At 43.7% G+C, this 16,404-nt stretch overlaps 1 protein-coding gene across 2 annotated transcripts in view; it reads left to right on the top strand.

Annotated features, from left to right (window-relative positions):
• elac2 (elaC ribonuclease Z 2) overlaps positions 1-16,404 on the top strand; it is a 77,017-nt gene that overhangs the window by 31,483 nt on the left and 29,130 nt on the right. Inside the window, exons 11-17 of one of the 2 annotated variants that reach the window (XM_078400935.1) lie at positions 103-215; positions 4,421-4,519; positions 5,652-5,790; positions 6,764-6,849; positions 9,724-9,848; positions 11,687-11,783; positions 12,271-12,409. In XM_078400935.1, coding sequence (XP_078257061.1) covers positions 103-215; positions 4,421-4,519; positions 5,652-5,790; positions 6,764-6,849; positions 9,724-9,848; positions 11,687-11,783; positions 12,271-12,409 — 798 coding nt within the window. The remainder of the gene's footprint in view (positions 1-102; positions 216-4,420; positions 4,520-5,651; positions 5,791-6,763; positions 6,850-9,723; positions 9,849-11,686; positions 11,784-12,270; positions 12,410-16,404) is intronic. The other variant, XM_078400936.1, reaches the window with a different exon arrangement.

Consider the following 16,404-nt stretch of genomic DNA (forward strand, 5'->3'; position numbering starts at 1 on the left):
CTCCCGAGAGGCTGCCTGACCCGCTGAGTTACTCCAGCATTTTGTGCCTACCTTCGATTTAAAGCAGCATCTGCAGTTTTTTCCTATCCGTCTGTTTTGCAGATCCGGCCGGAGGACGTGTGCACGCCGGCTGATCCGGGGCCCACTTTCCTTGTCCTGGAATGCCCCAGTCAGGAGTTTATTCAACCCCTGTGTGAGAACGAACAGCTCCAAAAGTGAGTCAATCACTATCTTCTAAACCCTTGTCAATAAATATTAGCGGCTTGCTCGGTGGAGAATATAGAACTGATGCGTACTTAGAAACATAGAAAATAGGTACAAGAGGATGCCATTCAGCCCTTTGAGCCAGCACCGCCATTCATTGTGATCATGGCTGATCATCCATAATCAGTAGCCTGTTCCCAACTTCTCCCCATATCCCTTGATTCCACTAGCCCCCCAGAGCTCAATCTAACTCTCTCTTAAATTCATCCAGTGATTTGGCCTCCACTGCCTTCTGTGGCAGAGAATTCCACAAATTCACAACTCTCTGGGTGAAAAAGTTCCTTCTCACCTCAGTTTTAAATGGCCTCCCCTTTATTCTAAGACAGTGGCTCCTGGTTCAGGACTCCACCAACATTGGGAACATTTTTCCTGCATCTAGCTTGTCCAGTCCTTGTATAATTTTACTTGTTGGATTTTCTCTGATCGAATTGTTGATGTTGTTAAACTCCACCCCCAGTAAATGCCATTATACAAATGTGAGACCATTGAACCCACGTGCCTGTCATGGTCCTGAAAGAACATTCGTCTTCAGTCTCGGGTCCTGATTCTCGAGTGTGTCTCTGATTTGGTTCAGTTTAGTTTAGAGATACAGGGCGGAAACAGGCCCTTCGGCCCACCAGGTCTGCGCCGACCAGCGATCCCCGCACATTAACACTATCCTATACCCACTAAGGACAATTTTTACATTTACCAAGCCAATTAACCTACAAACCTGTAAGTCTTTGGAGTGTGGGAGGAAACCGAAGATCTCGGAGAAAACCCACGGGGAGAACGTACAAAGTCCTTACAGACAGGACCCATAGTTGGGATCGAACCCGGGTCTCTGGCACTGCAAGCACTGTAAGGCAACAACTCTACCGCTGCGCCACCATGCCGTCCATAAAATTTCTCGTAATATTATTCATAGAATTGGTTTCCAACAAAAAAAAAATTCCATCGTGTGTTCCAGATCACAGGGATCTTGCTCGCTGCAACCTCACTGTGCCAGAGACATGGGTTCAATCCTGGACCTTCAGTGATGTCCGTGTGGAGTTTGCACATTCTCCCTGTGATCACATGGCTTTCCTCTGGGTACTTCAGTTTCTGTTCGCATCCCAATGGCTGTGCTTAGGTTAATTGGCCACTGTGTATTATCTGAAGATTGACACAAAAAGCTGGAGTAACTCAGCGGGACAGGCAGCATCTCTGGAGAGAAGGAATGAGTGACGTTTCGAGTCGAGACTCTTTGGGTCTCGACCTGAAACGTCACCCATTCCTTCTCTCCAGAGATGCTGCCTGTCCCGCTGAGTTACTCCAGAATTTTGTGTCTACCTTTGATTTAAACCAGCATCTGCAGTTCCTTCCTCCACTCTGTACATTGTCCATGGTGTGTCGATGAGTGGCAGAGTGGTGGAGTCTGGGCAGTAGATGGAAATGTGAAGAGAATAAAATGATGAAAGTGGATGTTTTATGGTCGGCACAGACTCACGGGACCAAGGGGCCTGTTTCTTTGCTCTATGATTCTGACAATGATCAAGGTGTATGGAGGAGTTTGGGAAAGGGGCTGGTGAACTTAGCAGGGGGATGAATGCAGGGCCAGTATTGGAGTGGCAATGGATTGGCAATATAAGAACACAATGGTGTTGAAGGGCAGAGAGATGATTGAATGGGTGAAGGCTGTTGGAAAGTTCTGGCAAAGTAAGTGGGAATTCAGAGACATCGAAGGAAGTGATGTTTGGCAACTGGATGGAGGTGACCATAAAAGATTTTGAGGAAACGGAAACTGGCCTGAAGGAAGAAGGGCCCAGACTCTTCATCATTCAAGCATGAATGGGTCAGCTCCATGGCTTGACATTCTGATTAAGGCTTTCTTCTATGATTAATGATGTACACCATTTATAATCACGTAAGAACAGTTGGAAATCATATAGGTAGTGACAATCATGTTAAGCACATTAATGTAACTGCACATGCCACGGGACAGGTTCACGTCTTTTACAGCCAGCTACTCGTCTATCAAACTTGCTCCAAGCTGCCGCTGACGTAAATTAGGTGGGACGATAGTTTCTGACCCAAGCAATAACAATAACAGACCTCCAGGATGTTTAAATTAGTTGTTTTAGTTGAAGTTTCAATATAGCAAATTGGCATGTCTCTTAAGAAACACAGAAACATAGAAAATCGGTACAGGAGGAGGCCATTCGGCCCTTCGAGCCAGCACTTGCCATTCATTGTGATCATGGCTGATCACAATGTCTTGTCATCGACTTGTTATTGATTCACTTGGTAAAAATCTGTATCATACCGTAATCTATGTAATTAATACGAACTGCCAGATCTTATCTTCGGCAGACATTTCTCACAGAACTTCTTGTCAGTAAGATCTTCAGCCGATTAGATATCGGCTACTTCTTTTGGCTGCACTTCTATCAGCCACTTCTTGGCTTGAACTGCCGAAAACACGTCGAAGCTGGACGCTCTCTGACTCGGCCCAGCCCATATGTTAACGTAGCATTAACTTCTCAGTGTCCAAAATACAGCAGAATATAAAGTAATATAATAATATGCAAAAATAACTAATAAACGCAAAACAGCTCCTACAACGTCATCATTCCATAATGTATGGATGCGTGCATGCAAAGAACCTGATCACAGTTCCCAACTGAAATTCTCTTAAACTGCGTAACTGTTAGGTAGTGCACAAAAACATCGTAAAACCTGACAGAATTTTTTGCTCCATTTTCATATTTTAATAATTCCAAAATGTGTTATTTCACACAATACTGTTATTTTCCCTAAACCCTAAACTTCCACTTTCTTAAAGTCTCCTTTATGTCAATTATTCAAATGGCTTCCAAAAGTCCATGAATATATCATTTATTGTACTACTTTGATCAGTTCTCCCTGTGATCTTACCAATTCAGTGAAGTTAGTTGGCTGTAATTTGCCTTTAGGAAATCCATTCTGGCTTTTAATTATCCCACGCCTTTCCAAGTGAAGTGTTTTATCCCTGTAATTTGCTCTTTCATGTCACCCTCTTTAGTGTGAATAAATATCAGCAAACTTCCATTTCTCAAGCATGTTAGCCACATCCAAAGAGAACTGAAAGAATGCAATAAATCCCGTTTCTTCCCTTTTATCTAAGTTGCTGAAATATTGATTCCAAAACATGGCTTACCAACATTATTGAACAGGACACTACAGTAGCAGGTTGTCTGCAACTCGTTTTTACCTAGCCAGCAGCCTACAATGGCCTGTTTCCTTTAACATCATTAATTTTGCATATCTTTCATTCGTTTGTCCTCTACCGTCTATATCTCTCGTTTCCCATTCCCCCTATTTCTTTATTCCAGGAATGCTGTCTGAACCGCTGAGTTACTCCATCTTTTTGTGTCTATCTTCCGTTTAAACCAGCACTATGTCCGTGCTGAACGTGATGCCATGTTAAACTAATCTCCTCTGCCTGTATTTGATCCATAATCCCTCCATTCCTTGCATATACAAATGCTTATCCAAAAGCCTCTTCAATAGCACCATCAAACCTGCTTCCACCACCACCCCTGGCAGCACATTCCACACACCCACCACTCTCTGTGCTAATCGTCCATATCCATTACAGACTAGTTTGTAACTGACCTCTCCTACTGTAGTCCATCCATCATGGGCAAATGCATTATTTTTCTGGTCTGGGGTGCTTCCTTCCTCAATCAAAGGCGATTAGAAAAGTTGCACCGTGTTTTGCCAGGTGTTTTGCTTGATGACTTGATTACCTCCCTTGTAAGAATTGGCTGGCATTTGGAAAGTACCTCATTGTACTTTCCAAAGACAGCAGAGAAGAGAAAGACATTCTGGCCTCCCATCACAGTGAGGAGGTGACTGGAGGAGACTGACTCACTGTGATGGATGTATTTTGTTTTATGTTGGTTTTTGTGATTGTGTGTTTTATTGGTTTCTTTTTTATTGCCTCTCATTGTTGACTGTGGGTACGGAATTTCATCCAAAAACATGTTTTTGGATGACGCTAACGATTATTCTATTCTATGTGTCTTCGAAATGGTATGTAGTGTAGTTTTATTCCAACTGTGCACTGCCTGGGCAGAGGACTCTTGATATTTTATTAAAACAACATTATTTTCTCTTCCCTCCAGTGATCTTATTAAAATTGTATTTTTCCCAGGTACTTGGCTGGTGGGAGTGAAGGCCCCACTGCATTAGTGGTCCACATGGTGCCTGAGTCGGTTTTGGCAGACGATGTATATAAATCGTGGATGGCAAGGTGATTACATTCTGTGAAGCCTGCTGTACAGGCACATTTACAGTGCCATCTAGTTGCTGTACGGGGTTTAGCGACTAGTCATTATTCAACCAAGAAATAAATATCAATGCAAAAGTTGCCTTGGGGTTATTTGCAACACTGAGTTATTTTTTTAAACTCCATTCCTTGTTAAATTCTTCCCATTAATCAATGTTTGGAAATCTAGAACTGCGGCAATGAGTCAATAATTCCTTGAAATCCCTTGAAATTTATTGTCCACATTGTACTCTTTGTTACTGTTCTGGGTCCCGTAATATAAAGCTCACTTTATATTTTGTGTTTGTGAAGTGTTCTGTTCAGTGTAGTAAGTATTTTAAATTTAAAAATAATTCAATGTGCACTCTTGCAATCGTTTCTGAAACGTTCCTGCTGTGATGTGTCCATGAATTAGTCTTGTGGGCTTGGGAGTTTGCTCCAGAAATGTCCAAACGGTTTGTTTGAGTTGTCAGCTTGGCTCAGTGAACGGTGCACCAACTTTTAAAGTGGTTGTTTTCGATTTAGAGAGAGTGCAGAAGAGGCTTATCAGAATGCTGCCTGCATTTTTAGAGGTTATTGGCAAAAAGGAGAGGCTAGTCAAACTTGGATCGTTTTCTCTGGAGCTGAGGGGAGACCCTGACAGAAGCATAAAAAGTTATGAAAGACATAGATAGGATAGTCTGTCAGACACTTTTTTTTCTACGGTGGAAACGTCAAAGGTAGGGGGTATAGCTTTACAGTCAAAGGGGAAAAATCTGAAGGAGAAGTGCGGGCCAAGACACCAACCACAATGCAGTGCCAGGGGTTGTAGTGGAAGCAGTTATGATAGTGGCATTTTAGTGGCTTTTAGGAAGACACGTGGATATTGCAGGGAACGGAGGTAAATAGATCATGTGCATGCAGAGGAGATTGGTTTAACTTGACCTGACTTTAGATATGCTATATTGTTCAATGGAACTTGAGACTCTTTGTTCAAAAACCTGTGATGCAGCTTGCAATTGTATCTTGGACTTGATGTATACCTACATGACCTCATCCCCATTGAACTTTTAATTGTGATTGTGCATGCTTCATTTCTTTGGTCATCTCAGCATCATGACCTTTAACCTCACCACAGGTTTGGGCCGACCACAGAGCACCTAATCCTCAATGAAAACAATCAAACCGTTCACAATCTACGCAGCCACAAGATCCAGACGCAACTAAACCTAATTCATCCAGACATCTTCCCGCTATTGAAAACCTTTCAGACCAAGGTAGGTGCATGATTCAAAGGTTTGGGTTTTGCATTAGTAATAATGACAACCTTTGGCTTTTGCCAACCTGGTCCATGGAGCTGACTGCACCTTTGCGAGCTCCATGTATATAGTTGAGCAAGTAATTGTCATGTTTGCTGCTTGTCCTCCACTGAGCTGCTGTGTTGGCCTCTCCACCATCATGAAGGGAAGCCACCTGAATAATTACAAAGTTAATATGTGTAGGAAACCCTGATCAACCTGATTTCCCAGTGTCTCAGCACTTCAACTCCCATTCCCAATCTGACCTTTCTGTCCTGGGCCTCCTCCATTGTCAGAGTGAGGCCCAGCACAAATTGGAGGAACAGCACCTCATATTTCGCTTGGGCAGTTTACACCCCAGCGGTATGAACATTGACTTCTCTAACTTCAGATAGTCCCCGCTTTCCCTCTCTTTCCCCTCCCCCTTCCCAGATCTCCCACAAGTCTTCCTGTCTCCGACTACATCCTATCTTTGTCCCGTCCCCTCCCCTGTCATCAGTCTGAAGAAGGGTCTCGACCCGAAACGTCACCCATTCCTTCTCTCCAGAGATGCTGCCTGACCCGCTGAGTTACACCAGCATTTTGTGTCTACCTTAATTACAAAGTCATCGTTGGAATGATGTCCTCAGTCCAGGCACTAACGGTGATTATTATCAGTGTAGGCCAATCTTACTCCTGGACATTTGGGTTCGTAAGGTTTAATAGAATCAAATTACAGAAGTGGATTCAGTGTGCATTTGCTAGTATATCGTTCTTCCAGCTTGGGTTATTTGGGGCTAATCATTCATTCATGGTTGTATTAACTGTTCACAACGAAAACAGACACATATTTTCTGTCTTAGTAAATTTCTATGGTGGTCTTAGTAAATTTCTAGTATCATTCTAGTTCATGACCTTTTAGCAGATTGAAAAGAATAATGCATGAGTTTGGTGAGCTTCCTTTTGATTACAGGACGAGCCTGCCTCCCTCTCTGTGCCAATTGTTCGAGGTCACTGTCTGCTGAAGTATCAACTACGGCCCAAATGTGAATGGCAAAGGTCAGTTCATGTAAGTTAGATATATTTACTGTGGTTGTTCACCAGAACTGATGGTATGTAAACGGTCTGTTGAAACCCAGGCAGCTGAGCTTTTCCAATTTATACATTTGTTTGGGAACTTGTGTCGCACCCTTCAATGATGTTTTCATTCAGAAACTTTTGATTATAACCTGAACCAAATCTAGTAGGCAAATGGCAAAATGAATAATTTGCAAAGACAATTGCAAGGACAAATGCAATAGAATAATATGATTAAATAGCAGCTAAAATGTGGGACTCGCCATATAACTCACTTGGTCAGGTGGTCTTCGTTACCTCCATCCCCTATTTCAGGTCTGAGTAGCTGGGATCAAGTGAGTTATTTGTCACGTATAGGGGCTGTTCAAGCAGTACCACCAGTCATGACTAGTTGCCTTGAATGGCCTGTTTTTATGCTGCTCATTCTATGCAAGTCATTTTGGAGTAGCAGTAAACGGTGTACTCATCCATGTGTAGACTTGCCGACCATTTTGCCAACACTTGCGCTCGCTGTGCCAAGACCTACTGGCTCTCCCCATCGCTAACCCTTTTAACTCCATTTCCCATTCCCATACTGACCTTTTTGTCCTGGGCCTCCTCCATTGCCAGAGTGAGGCCACACGCAAATAGAACCTCACATTCCCCTTGGGTAGCTCAGAACCCATTGCAATGAACATTGACTTCACCAATTTTAGGTCATTACAAAACCCTCTTTCGTTTCTTGGGAGTCTTGAAGAGAGTCCACATCACTGAAGAAGAGATGCTGGAGTTCTTAAAACACAAAGGTAGATAAATCCTTGGGACCTGATCAAGTGTATCCTGGAACATTGTGGGAAGTAATTGTGGGACTATTGGTCGAGATAGTTGCATCGTCGATAGCCACGGGTGAGGTGCTGGAAGACTGGGAGGTGCATAATGTTGTGCCTCTATTTAAGAGGCTGCCATGAAAACCCTATGAGCTACAAGCCTGTGAGCCTAACATCGGTGGTGGGTAAGTTGTTGGAGGGGATTTTGAGATTAGTTTTTCCCAGCATTTGGAAAAGCAAGGACTGATTGGGTAGGAAAAGGAACTGTAGATGCTGGTTTAAATCGAAGGTAGACACAAAATGCTGGAGTAACTCAGCAGGTCAGGCAGCATCTCAGGAGAGAAGGAATGGGTGACGTTTCTTCGAGACCCTTCTTCAAACTGATGTCAGGGGAGGGGGTGGGACAAAGATAGGATGTAGATGGAGACAGGAAGACTAGTAGGGGTGAGGGCTCGGGACAAAGATAGGATGTAGATGGAGACAGGAAGACTAGTGGGGATGGTCAGCATGGCTTTGTGTGGGGGAAATCACATCTCTCAAATTGGATTAAATTGTTTGACGAGGTGACCATGGAGATTGGTGAGGGCAGTGGAATGCACGTTTTCCACATGTACCTAAGGGAGGCTTTTAACAACATACTGCATCGTAGGATGGTTTGGAAGTGTATATCACATGAGATCTAGGTCGGGCAAGTCAGTTGGATACAAAATTACATTGGAGAAAGGAGAAATACAGTGGGAGTTAGGGATTGTTTATCAAACAGAGGGCTTGTATTAAGTGGTGTACCGTGGAGATCATTGCTGGTTTGGCTGTTGTTCATTATATTAATGAATTGGATGTGAATGTAATGGCATGGTCAGTAAGTTTTTGGATGACAAAATTGATGGTATTGTGGATAATGAAGAGGGTTATCTTCATTATCCCTCTTGATCCGATAGGCTAAGGAATGCCAGATGGAGTTTATTTCAGATAAATGAGAGATATTGCATTTTGGTAAGATGTATCAGGGCAGGATCTACACACTACCTGGTGGAGTCCTGGGGAGTGCTGTGGGACAGAGGTGCAGACACACAATTCCATGAATGTGGCATCACAAGGATGGTGAAGCCAGTTCACTTGCATCAGGTAGGCTATTGGATACAGAAGTTGGGATGTCATGTTTCAACAGTGAAAGATTGGATTGTATTGTATTGTATTCTTTTATTGTCATTCGATACCGAGATGTTGGTAAAGTCACGTTTGGAGTACTGCGTATATTTCTGGTCGCCCTGCAAAAGATGTCATTCAACTGCAACAGCGCCTTTTTAAATGTAAAAGGATGGTGTCAGGACTGGAAGGCTAGGACTCCCCTCCCCCCCCCCCCCCCCCCCGGGGTGTAGGAGGCTAGGGGACGATTTTATAGAAGTACAGATCCACCACCGCTTCTCTGGCATCCGTAAATCCAGTGCCTTTCTGGATTGTCCAACTTGCCGGGCCAACAGAGGTCATGTCCTGCGAGAGGAGTCTAATGGCCTCTGACGTCGGCTATGGGAATGGATCTGCCAGCTCTGGCCAGGCGGGACTTCCTGGAACCCCAGTCACAGTAGGCAAATTAAATAAATGGAACAAACAGCCAGAAGGTGGAGGAGAGGTGGATACAATTATGACATTGAAAAGACACTTGGACGAGATATTTGGTTAGGATAAGTTTAGAGGAGTATGGGTCAGGTGCAGGCAAGTGGGAACAATCTGGTTAGGCCACTTGGTTGGCATGGAGGTGGGTGAAGGGCCTGGTTTTGTGCTGTGGAGTTCTACGACTCTAACTCCATGTCACTTTGATAATGTTGCAGAAAACAAAAAACAGGGGGTTGCCATGTTGGAGTACTGCCCGTGATACGAATGGCAAATGAGATATTTTACTTCCACATTGGGAACATGGGGAGAATAAGAATGATAATTTCCAGTGTTTGTGTCGTTGACAGTGGGTGTAGACTGGTGGGCTGAAGGGCTGCTTCCCTCCTGCGTGACTTCATGATTGATTTTAAGCTGCACTTTCTCCACTTTGTGCAAGCAGGGATGCTGTGGTTGAAGTTGACCCAAGGGAATTTATTAACGAGGCAATGGAAATCCCAGGCTTCATGGCGCAGGTTGAAGAGTTCAAGCGAGTTTTAGCTGCAAACCCAGCTCCTCCGTCAGGTAAATCATTGCAAATATTGCGTTGTTAACATTGCAAAGGAAGTCCCTGTTTAAAAACATTCTCCCTTGTTCTATTAATCCGCCCGTGTTGTTTCTCGGGGGTGTACCTGAACTGGGTTGAAATAATTAAATGCATGGCTACCTTAACTGCTCTGTTGGATTCCCACCTTCAGATTTCATTGCCTTGCTTTTTGGCTAGTCTGTTTATTCCTGATCTTCTGGCATGGCAATTGCAGTCTTTAAACAATATCACTAAGAGCCACTTTCACAAGAGTGAGAAGGGGTTTCCCTGGTGCTTTGGGAACTCCTCTCTGGAAAGTACTGTGGTCTGGTTACTTCATCGTTCAATAGTCATTTGTTCCTCAGGGAACTTGTCCATTTCAGCAGGAGGAGGCTATTATTTAAAAAATGTAGAACGCCTGCAGTGATCGCACTTTATTCTGGCATTTCTGTTAACCAGTCTGCATCGACGCTGTAACACATCTACACAAAGTGACGCAGCGGTAGAGTTGCTGCCTTCCTCACAGCGCTGACAGCTCCAGAGACCCGGGTTCCATCCCGACTGCGGGTGCTGTCTGTGCGGAGTTTGTACGTTCTCCCCATGACCTCGCGCACTCCAAAGACGTACAGGTTTGTAGGTAAATTTGCTTAGTATAAATGTAAAATTGTCCCTAATGCGTATGGGACAGTGTTAATGCTCAGGGATCACTGGTCGGTGCAGACTCGGTGGGCCGAAGGGCCTGTTTCCACGCTGTAAACTTAAAAAAACAAAAATTAAACAACTAGAGCCGATGGGCTAATAATTGGTCTTAAAATGCTCTTTACAGATATTCATTAAAAAATCCTGAACCAGCTCAGGCATGCATTGGTTTAATGCGTTTCACCACATTCATTGTCTTCCATCACTGTCCTTTTCTCGTTTCATCACCTTTTGTTTTCCACCTTATCTCTGATGTTCTCCCCATCTCTTTCCCAACTGCAGTGCCTGCTAATCCTCGTTACCTTTTTGACTTTTTCCAATTTTGATGAAATGTCATGCACCTGAAACATTAACTTTCTCAAAGATGTTCTCTGATCATGCACCCACTGCTGAGCATTTTCTGTTTTTATTTAAGACGAGGGTGGTACAGCTGTCGGCTTCAGTCCTGATCTCCTGTCTGTGTGAAGTTTGCACATTCTCTCTGTGTATGGGTTTCACGCTGGAAAAGTAATCAATATCATCAAAGACTTGTCCCATCTCGCTCATTCTCCCTGTTCTCGTTCAGCAGAAGGTACAGACCCCTGAAAGCATGCACCACCAGACTCAGAAACAGCTTCTTCCCCTCTATTATTAGGGTTCTGAACAGTCCAACCAGAATACTGTTCGATTCACCTCTTCCCCATCGTTGACATTGGACTTTGTCCATGGATCTGATGCACTACAATGCTGAGAACTATATCCTGCACCCTGCATCTTCCCCTTTGCTCTAGTTATTGTACTTGAGTTTGACTTGATTGTATATATGTACTACTAGACCAAGTGGACCCGTTGGGCCCAAACTTCTCCTGCATTGGTGCAGCACCCTCTTCTCCCCCCTCCCCTCCTCCCCCCCCCCCCCCTCCCCTCCTCCCCCCCCCCCCCCCCGAACACAGACTGAATGGACTGAATATGTTTTCAGGATATATGAAATTATTTTAACTGCTAGGTATTTGCGTTAGATGTACCTTTGGTACTATGGTTTGCAATGTGATCTTCCTTTTATATAAATTTAAATACAAATGTCCATGTATTTTTCAACTGTTCAGATCGACTAGTTATTGATATTGGAAGTTAAATTATCTTTGACTTGTATTGCCAGATAATGTGGACAAATATCCAGAGGTAGTTTTCCTTGGAACGGGTTCTGCGATCCCAATGAAGATCCGAAATGTTAGCTCCATCATTCTCAATATAGAGTAAGTCTGTTTCACTTGATCATGGCAGCTTTATTCAATAGAAGTGCTGCAAGTTGAGAAGGAAGCATTCTGTGGCAATCGACAAGAATCGTGTTTATGTTTTATATTCTTTGTTTTAATTTTCAAGCAAGCTTTGATTCTTGCTTAATGATCTTACAATTTTATGACCTTATGATTCATGTGTAAGGTGACTCTGGCTGTTTTATTATGTTAAAGGGGTTCTTTAAAAGCATGAATGCACTATTTTATAAAATAAAATTGTGTTAGTTTTGCCCTTAGTAAGGACGTGTGATTGGAGCTCAGTGCAATTTTTCTATCTGTGACTCAAAAAGAGTGCTAGAATTGGTGATTTTTTTCTTTGCTGATGATCTGAAGAAAAGGAATAAGATTAGCAAATTTCTCTTGAAGAGAGTAAGATGGGGGAAAAAACAGTTAAGGTAATATTACAAGTATCTTCTCAGTGACTTGTGTTTTGCACTGTTATTAGCTCTACGCGTTCAATATTATTGGACTGCGGTGAAGGCACCTTTGGACAACTCTGTCGCCACTATGGTAACGATGTGGACAGGGTCCTCTGTAATTTGTCAGCCATCTTTGTGTCCCACATGCATGCTGATCATCACACAGTGAGTATTAGTAGTATCATTTCTGCTTGTTTCATGTTCAAGCTCTGCATTAATAATATAACTAACCTGGCCTGGTCTGGATTTATTGCACTAAAGATGAGGAAGGGTGTCTTTGGTAAATTGTTGGTCTCTAGATCTCCCATGTTCATTGTCTCCCAATGATGGACTGAATAGGAAACAACTTTCCTCTGGTTGGGCTTAAACATAGAAAATAGGTGCAGCAGTAGGCCATTTGGCCCTTTGAGCCAGCACCGCCATTCAATAATACCATGGCTGATCATCCAAAATCAGTACCCTGTTCCTGCTTTCTCCCCATATCCCTTGATTCCGTTAGCCCTTAGAGCTATATCTAACTCTCTCTTGAATATTGTATTCACTGGAATTTAGAAGGGGATCTTATAGAAATGTATAAAATTATAAAAGGACTGGACAAGCTAGATGCAGAAAAAATGTTCCCTTGTTGGGGGAGTCCAGTATCAGGGGCCACAGTCTAAGAATAAAGGGAAGGCCATTTGAAACTGAGATGAGAAAGAAACTTTTTCACCCAGAGAATTGTGAATTTGTGGAATTCTCTGCTGCAGAAGGTCAGTAGAGGCCAATTCACTGGGTGAATTTAAAAGAGAGTTAGAAAGAGCTCTAGGGGCTGGTGGAATCAAGGGATATGGGGAGAAGGCAGGCACGGGTTACTGATTGTGGATGATCAGCCATGATCACAATGAATGGTGGTGCTGGCTCAAAGGGCCGAATGGCCTCCTTCATCTATTTTCAATGTTTCTGTCTATGTTTCTATGAATACATTAAATGATAACAGCTGTAATTTTTTTTTAATGAAAGTAAGGATGTTGTTGGGGAAATATGTGTTTCCATGCAGTGGTGTTATAGAGACATGCTAAAACAGTACGGAAGCAAACCCTTCTGCCCACAGTCCATTCTGATTGAACTAACCGTTCACACTAATCCTACGTCAATCTTATTTATTTTTCTCCCCACATTCTCATAAACCCTCAAATTCTACCACTCGCCTACACATGAGGAACCATCAACCAATTAACATACATTTTTAGAACTTGTTAGGAAATGGGATCAGCCGAGGAAACTCACGCGGTCACAGAGAGAATGTGCAAGTTCTACTTGGACAGCACCCAAGGTTAAGATTGAACCTGGGCCTCTGCCGCAATGAGACAGTGGCTTCACTAACTGCTTCACTTTGGAGCAGGAAGGTTTTGTCACTGAGCATTGTCCTTGTTAAGAGAGCATTGCACAAATATCTGATGTGAAGGATGGGCAATTAATCTAGAAGCTAAGAACTGCAGATGCTGGTGACCACACAAAAGGACACAAAGTGCTGGAATCACTCAGCAGGTCAGGCAGCATCCCTGGAGAACATAGGTAGGTGGCTTTTCGAGTAGAGACCCTTCTTCAGACCAGCATTTCGGTTCGAGACCCTTCTTCAGACAATTAATGGTGGGTTTAGTTTTGGATTACTCTACCTTTGAACCAGTGGATGCGGTCTCTCTGCATTTTCATATTGCCAATAAAGCTATTTGGGCTATTGTACTGACTGAGATTTTAAAAGTATTTATAGGACAAAAACCAAAGAGTAGCAATACATGGGTAGTTCTCTGTCTAGCAGGCAGGTAGTGGGGGACCACAAGATTCAGAACTTAGACAGACAATAGACAATAGGTGCAGGAGGGGGCCATTCGGCCCTTCAAGCCAGCACTGCCATTCAATGTGATCATGGCTGATCATCCACAATCAGTACCCCGTTCCTGCCCTCTCCCCATTCCCCCTGACTCCGCTATCATTAAGAGCTCTATTTTGAGCCCCAGCTTTTCACAATCTGAATCTATAGGAGGCGCAGCGGTAGAGTTGCTGCTTTACAGCGAATGCAGCGCCGGAGACTCAGGTTCGATCCTGACTACGGGTGCTGCACTGTAAGGAGTTTGTACGTTCTCCCCGTGACCTGCGTGGGTTTTCTCCGAGATCTTCGGTTTCCTCCCATACTCCAAAGACGTACAGGTATGTAGGTTAATTGGCTGGGTAAATGTAAAAATTGTCCCTAGTGGGTGTAGGATAGTGTTAATGTACGGGGATCGCTGGGCGGCACGGACTTGGAGGGCCGAAAAGGCCTGTTTCCGGCTGTATATATATGATATGATAAGACTAGAGGAACAGAGGTCATAGCCTCAGAATTAAAGGACATTCCTTTAGGAAGGAGATGAGGAGGAATTTCTTCAATCAGAGGGTGGTGAATCTGTGGAATTCATTGCCAGAGAAGGCTGTGGAGGCCGTTAATGGATATTTGTAAGGCAGAGATCGATAGATGTTTGATCAGTAAGGGTGTCACGGGTTATGGGGAGAAGGCAGGAGAATGGGGTTAGGAGGGAGAGATAGATCAGCCATGATTGAATGGCGGAGTGGACTTGATGGACCGAATGGCCTAATTCTGCTCCTATCACTTATGAACGGTACAGAGGTAGCTTTGTAAGTAGGAAGGAAGGAGATGTAAAGAGATTTCCAGGGGGAAGGGTCAAGCTGGGAGAGCGACAGAATATGGCAACAGAAAATCAAAATATTTTTTAAATAGCGAGAGATTGGGTAATAATAATTTCTCAGTCTTCCAAGGTAACTTGTACACATGTCCATGTAAACAAATCACTGAAAACTGTTATGTAGATGCAGCTTGCAGATAGGACAGTGACTTTTCTTGTGAGATTATTTGAAACCAAGAGCAACGATGCCTTATTATAAGTATAGCCTTTGTGGAGACCACACCTGGAGTACTGTGTACAGTAGTGGCCCCTCTACTGTGGACGGTTCAGTAGTGCAACTGGCAGAGCTGCTGTCTCACAGCGCCGGAGACCCGGGTTCCATCCTGACCTCCGCTGCTGTCTGTGGAGTTTGTACGTTCTCCCTTTCACCACGTAGACTTTCTCCGGGTGCTCTGGTTTCTTCCCACACCCCAAAGACGTGGGGGTTTGAATGTTAATTGGCCCTCTGTAAATTGCCCCATGTGTGCAGGGAATGGATGAGGAAGTGGGATCAACGGAGAACTCGTGTGAATCGGTGATGGATAGTCGATGAGGACTCGGTGGGCCGAAGGGCTTTTTTCCATGCTATCTCTAAACTAAACTTTCGAAGGAATATATTTACCAAAGAAAGAACGCAGTAAAGGGTTAATGGACCAGTTCCAGCAGAGGCCATCGAAGAAGAGATTGAGTAGACGAATGAGATGAACAACATGGAACAGTGCAGCACAGGATTATGCCCTTAGGCCCATGGTGCTTGTGCTGAACATGATGCCGTTAAACTGATCTCATCAACCTGTACATGATTCATATCCATCTCTTCCCTGCACTCCCATGTATCTTTGTAAAACCCTTTTAAATGCCATCATTGTATCTGTCTCCACTGCACCCCTGACAATCCATTCCAAGCCCCACTACACTGTGTAAAAAAAAAAAACTTGTCCCATACATCTCCATTAAACTTTCCTTCATGGCTATGCCCCCCAGTGTTGGACATTTCCACCATGTGAGAAAGATTCCATTTATATACTTCTATCTTGTCTCCCTTCAACCTCCGACATTCTAGAGAAGACAATCCAAGACTATCCATCCTTTCCCAGCAGCTGAAAGCCTCTAATCCAGGCAGCATTCTGGAAAATCTCCTCTGCACCCTCTCCAAAGCCTCCACATCTTTCCTGTAATGGGGCGATGAGAACTGCACGCAATTCTCATTTAATCGTACAAAATTCTTGCATCTTGAAGAGCGGGTTGTTTTTTCCCCCAGCTGTGGAGTTTATGACCAGGCCTTACAGTCTCAGAATAAATGCAGGCTGTAACTGACTGATGAGCAATTTCGCCATGCAGAGGATGGAGAATCTCAGGATTTCTCGATCCTGGAAGCCTGAGGAAATACGTTCAATACACAGATTGCTAGATTTCATGATATGAAAGAAATCAGGGTACTTGAGATAACGCAGGAAAAAT

This window comes from Rhinoraja longicauda, chromosome 6, assembly GCF_053455715.1.
Source record: "Rhinoraja longicauda isolate Sanriku21f chromosome 6, sRhiLon1.1, whole genome shotgun sequence".
In the NCBI taxonomy this organism is placed as follows: Eukaryota; Metazoa; Chordata; class Chondrichthyes; order Rajiformes; family Arhynchobatidae; genus Rhinoraja; species Rhinoraja longicauda.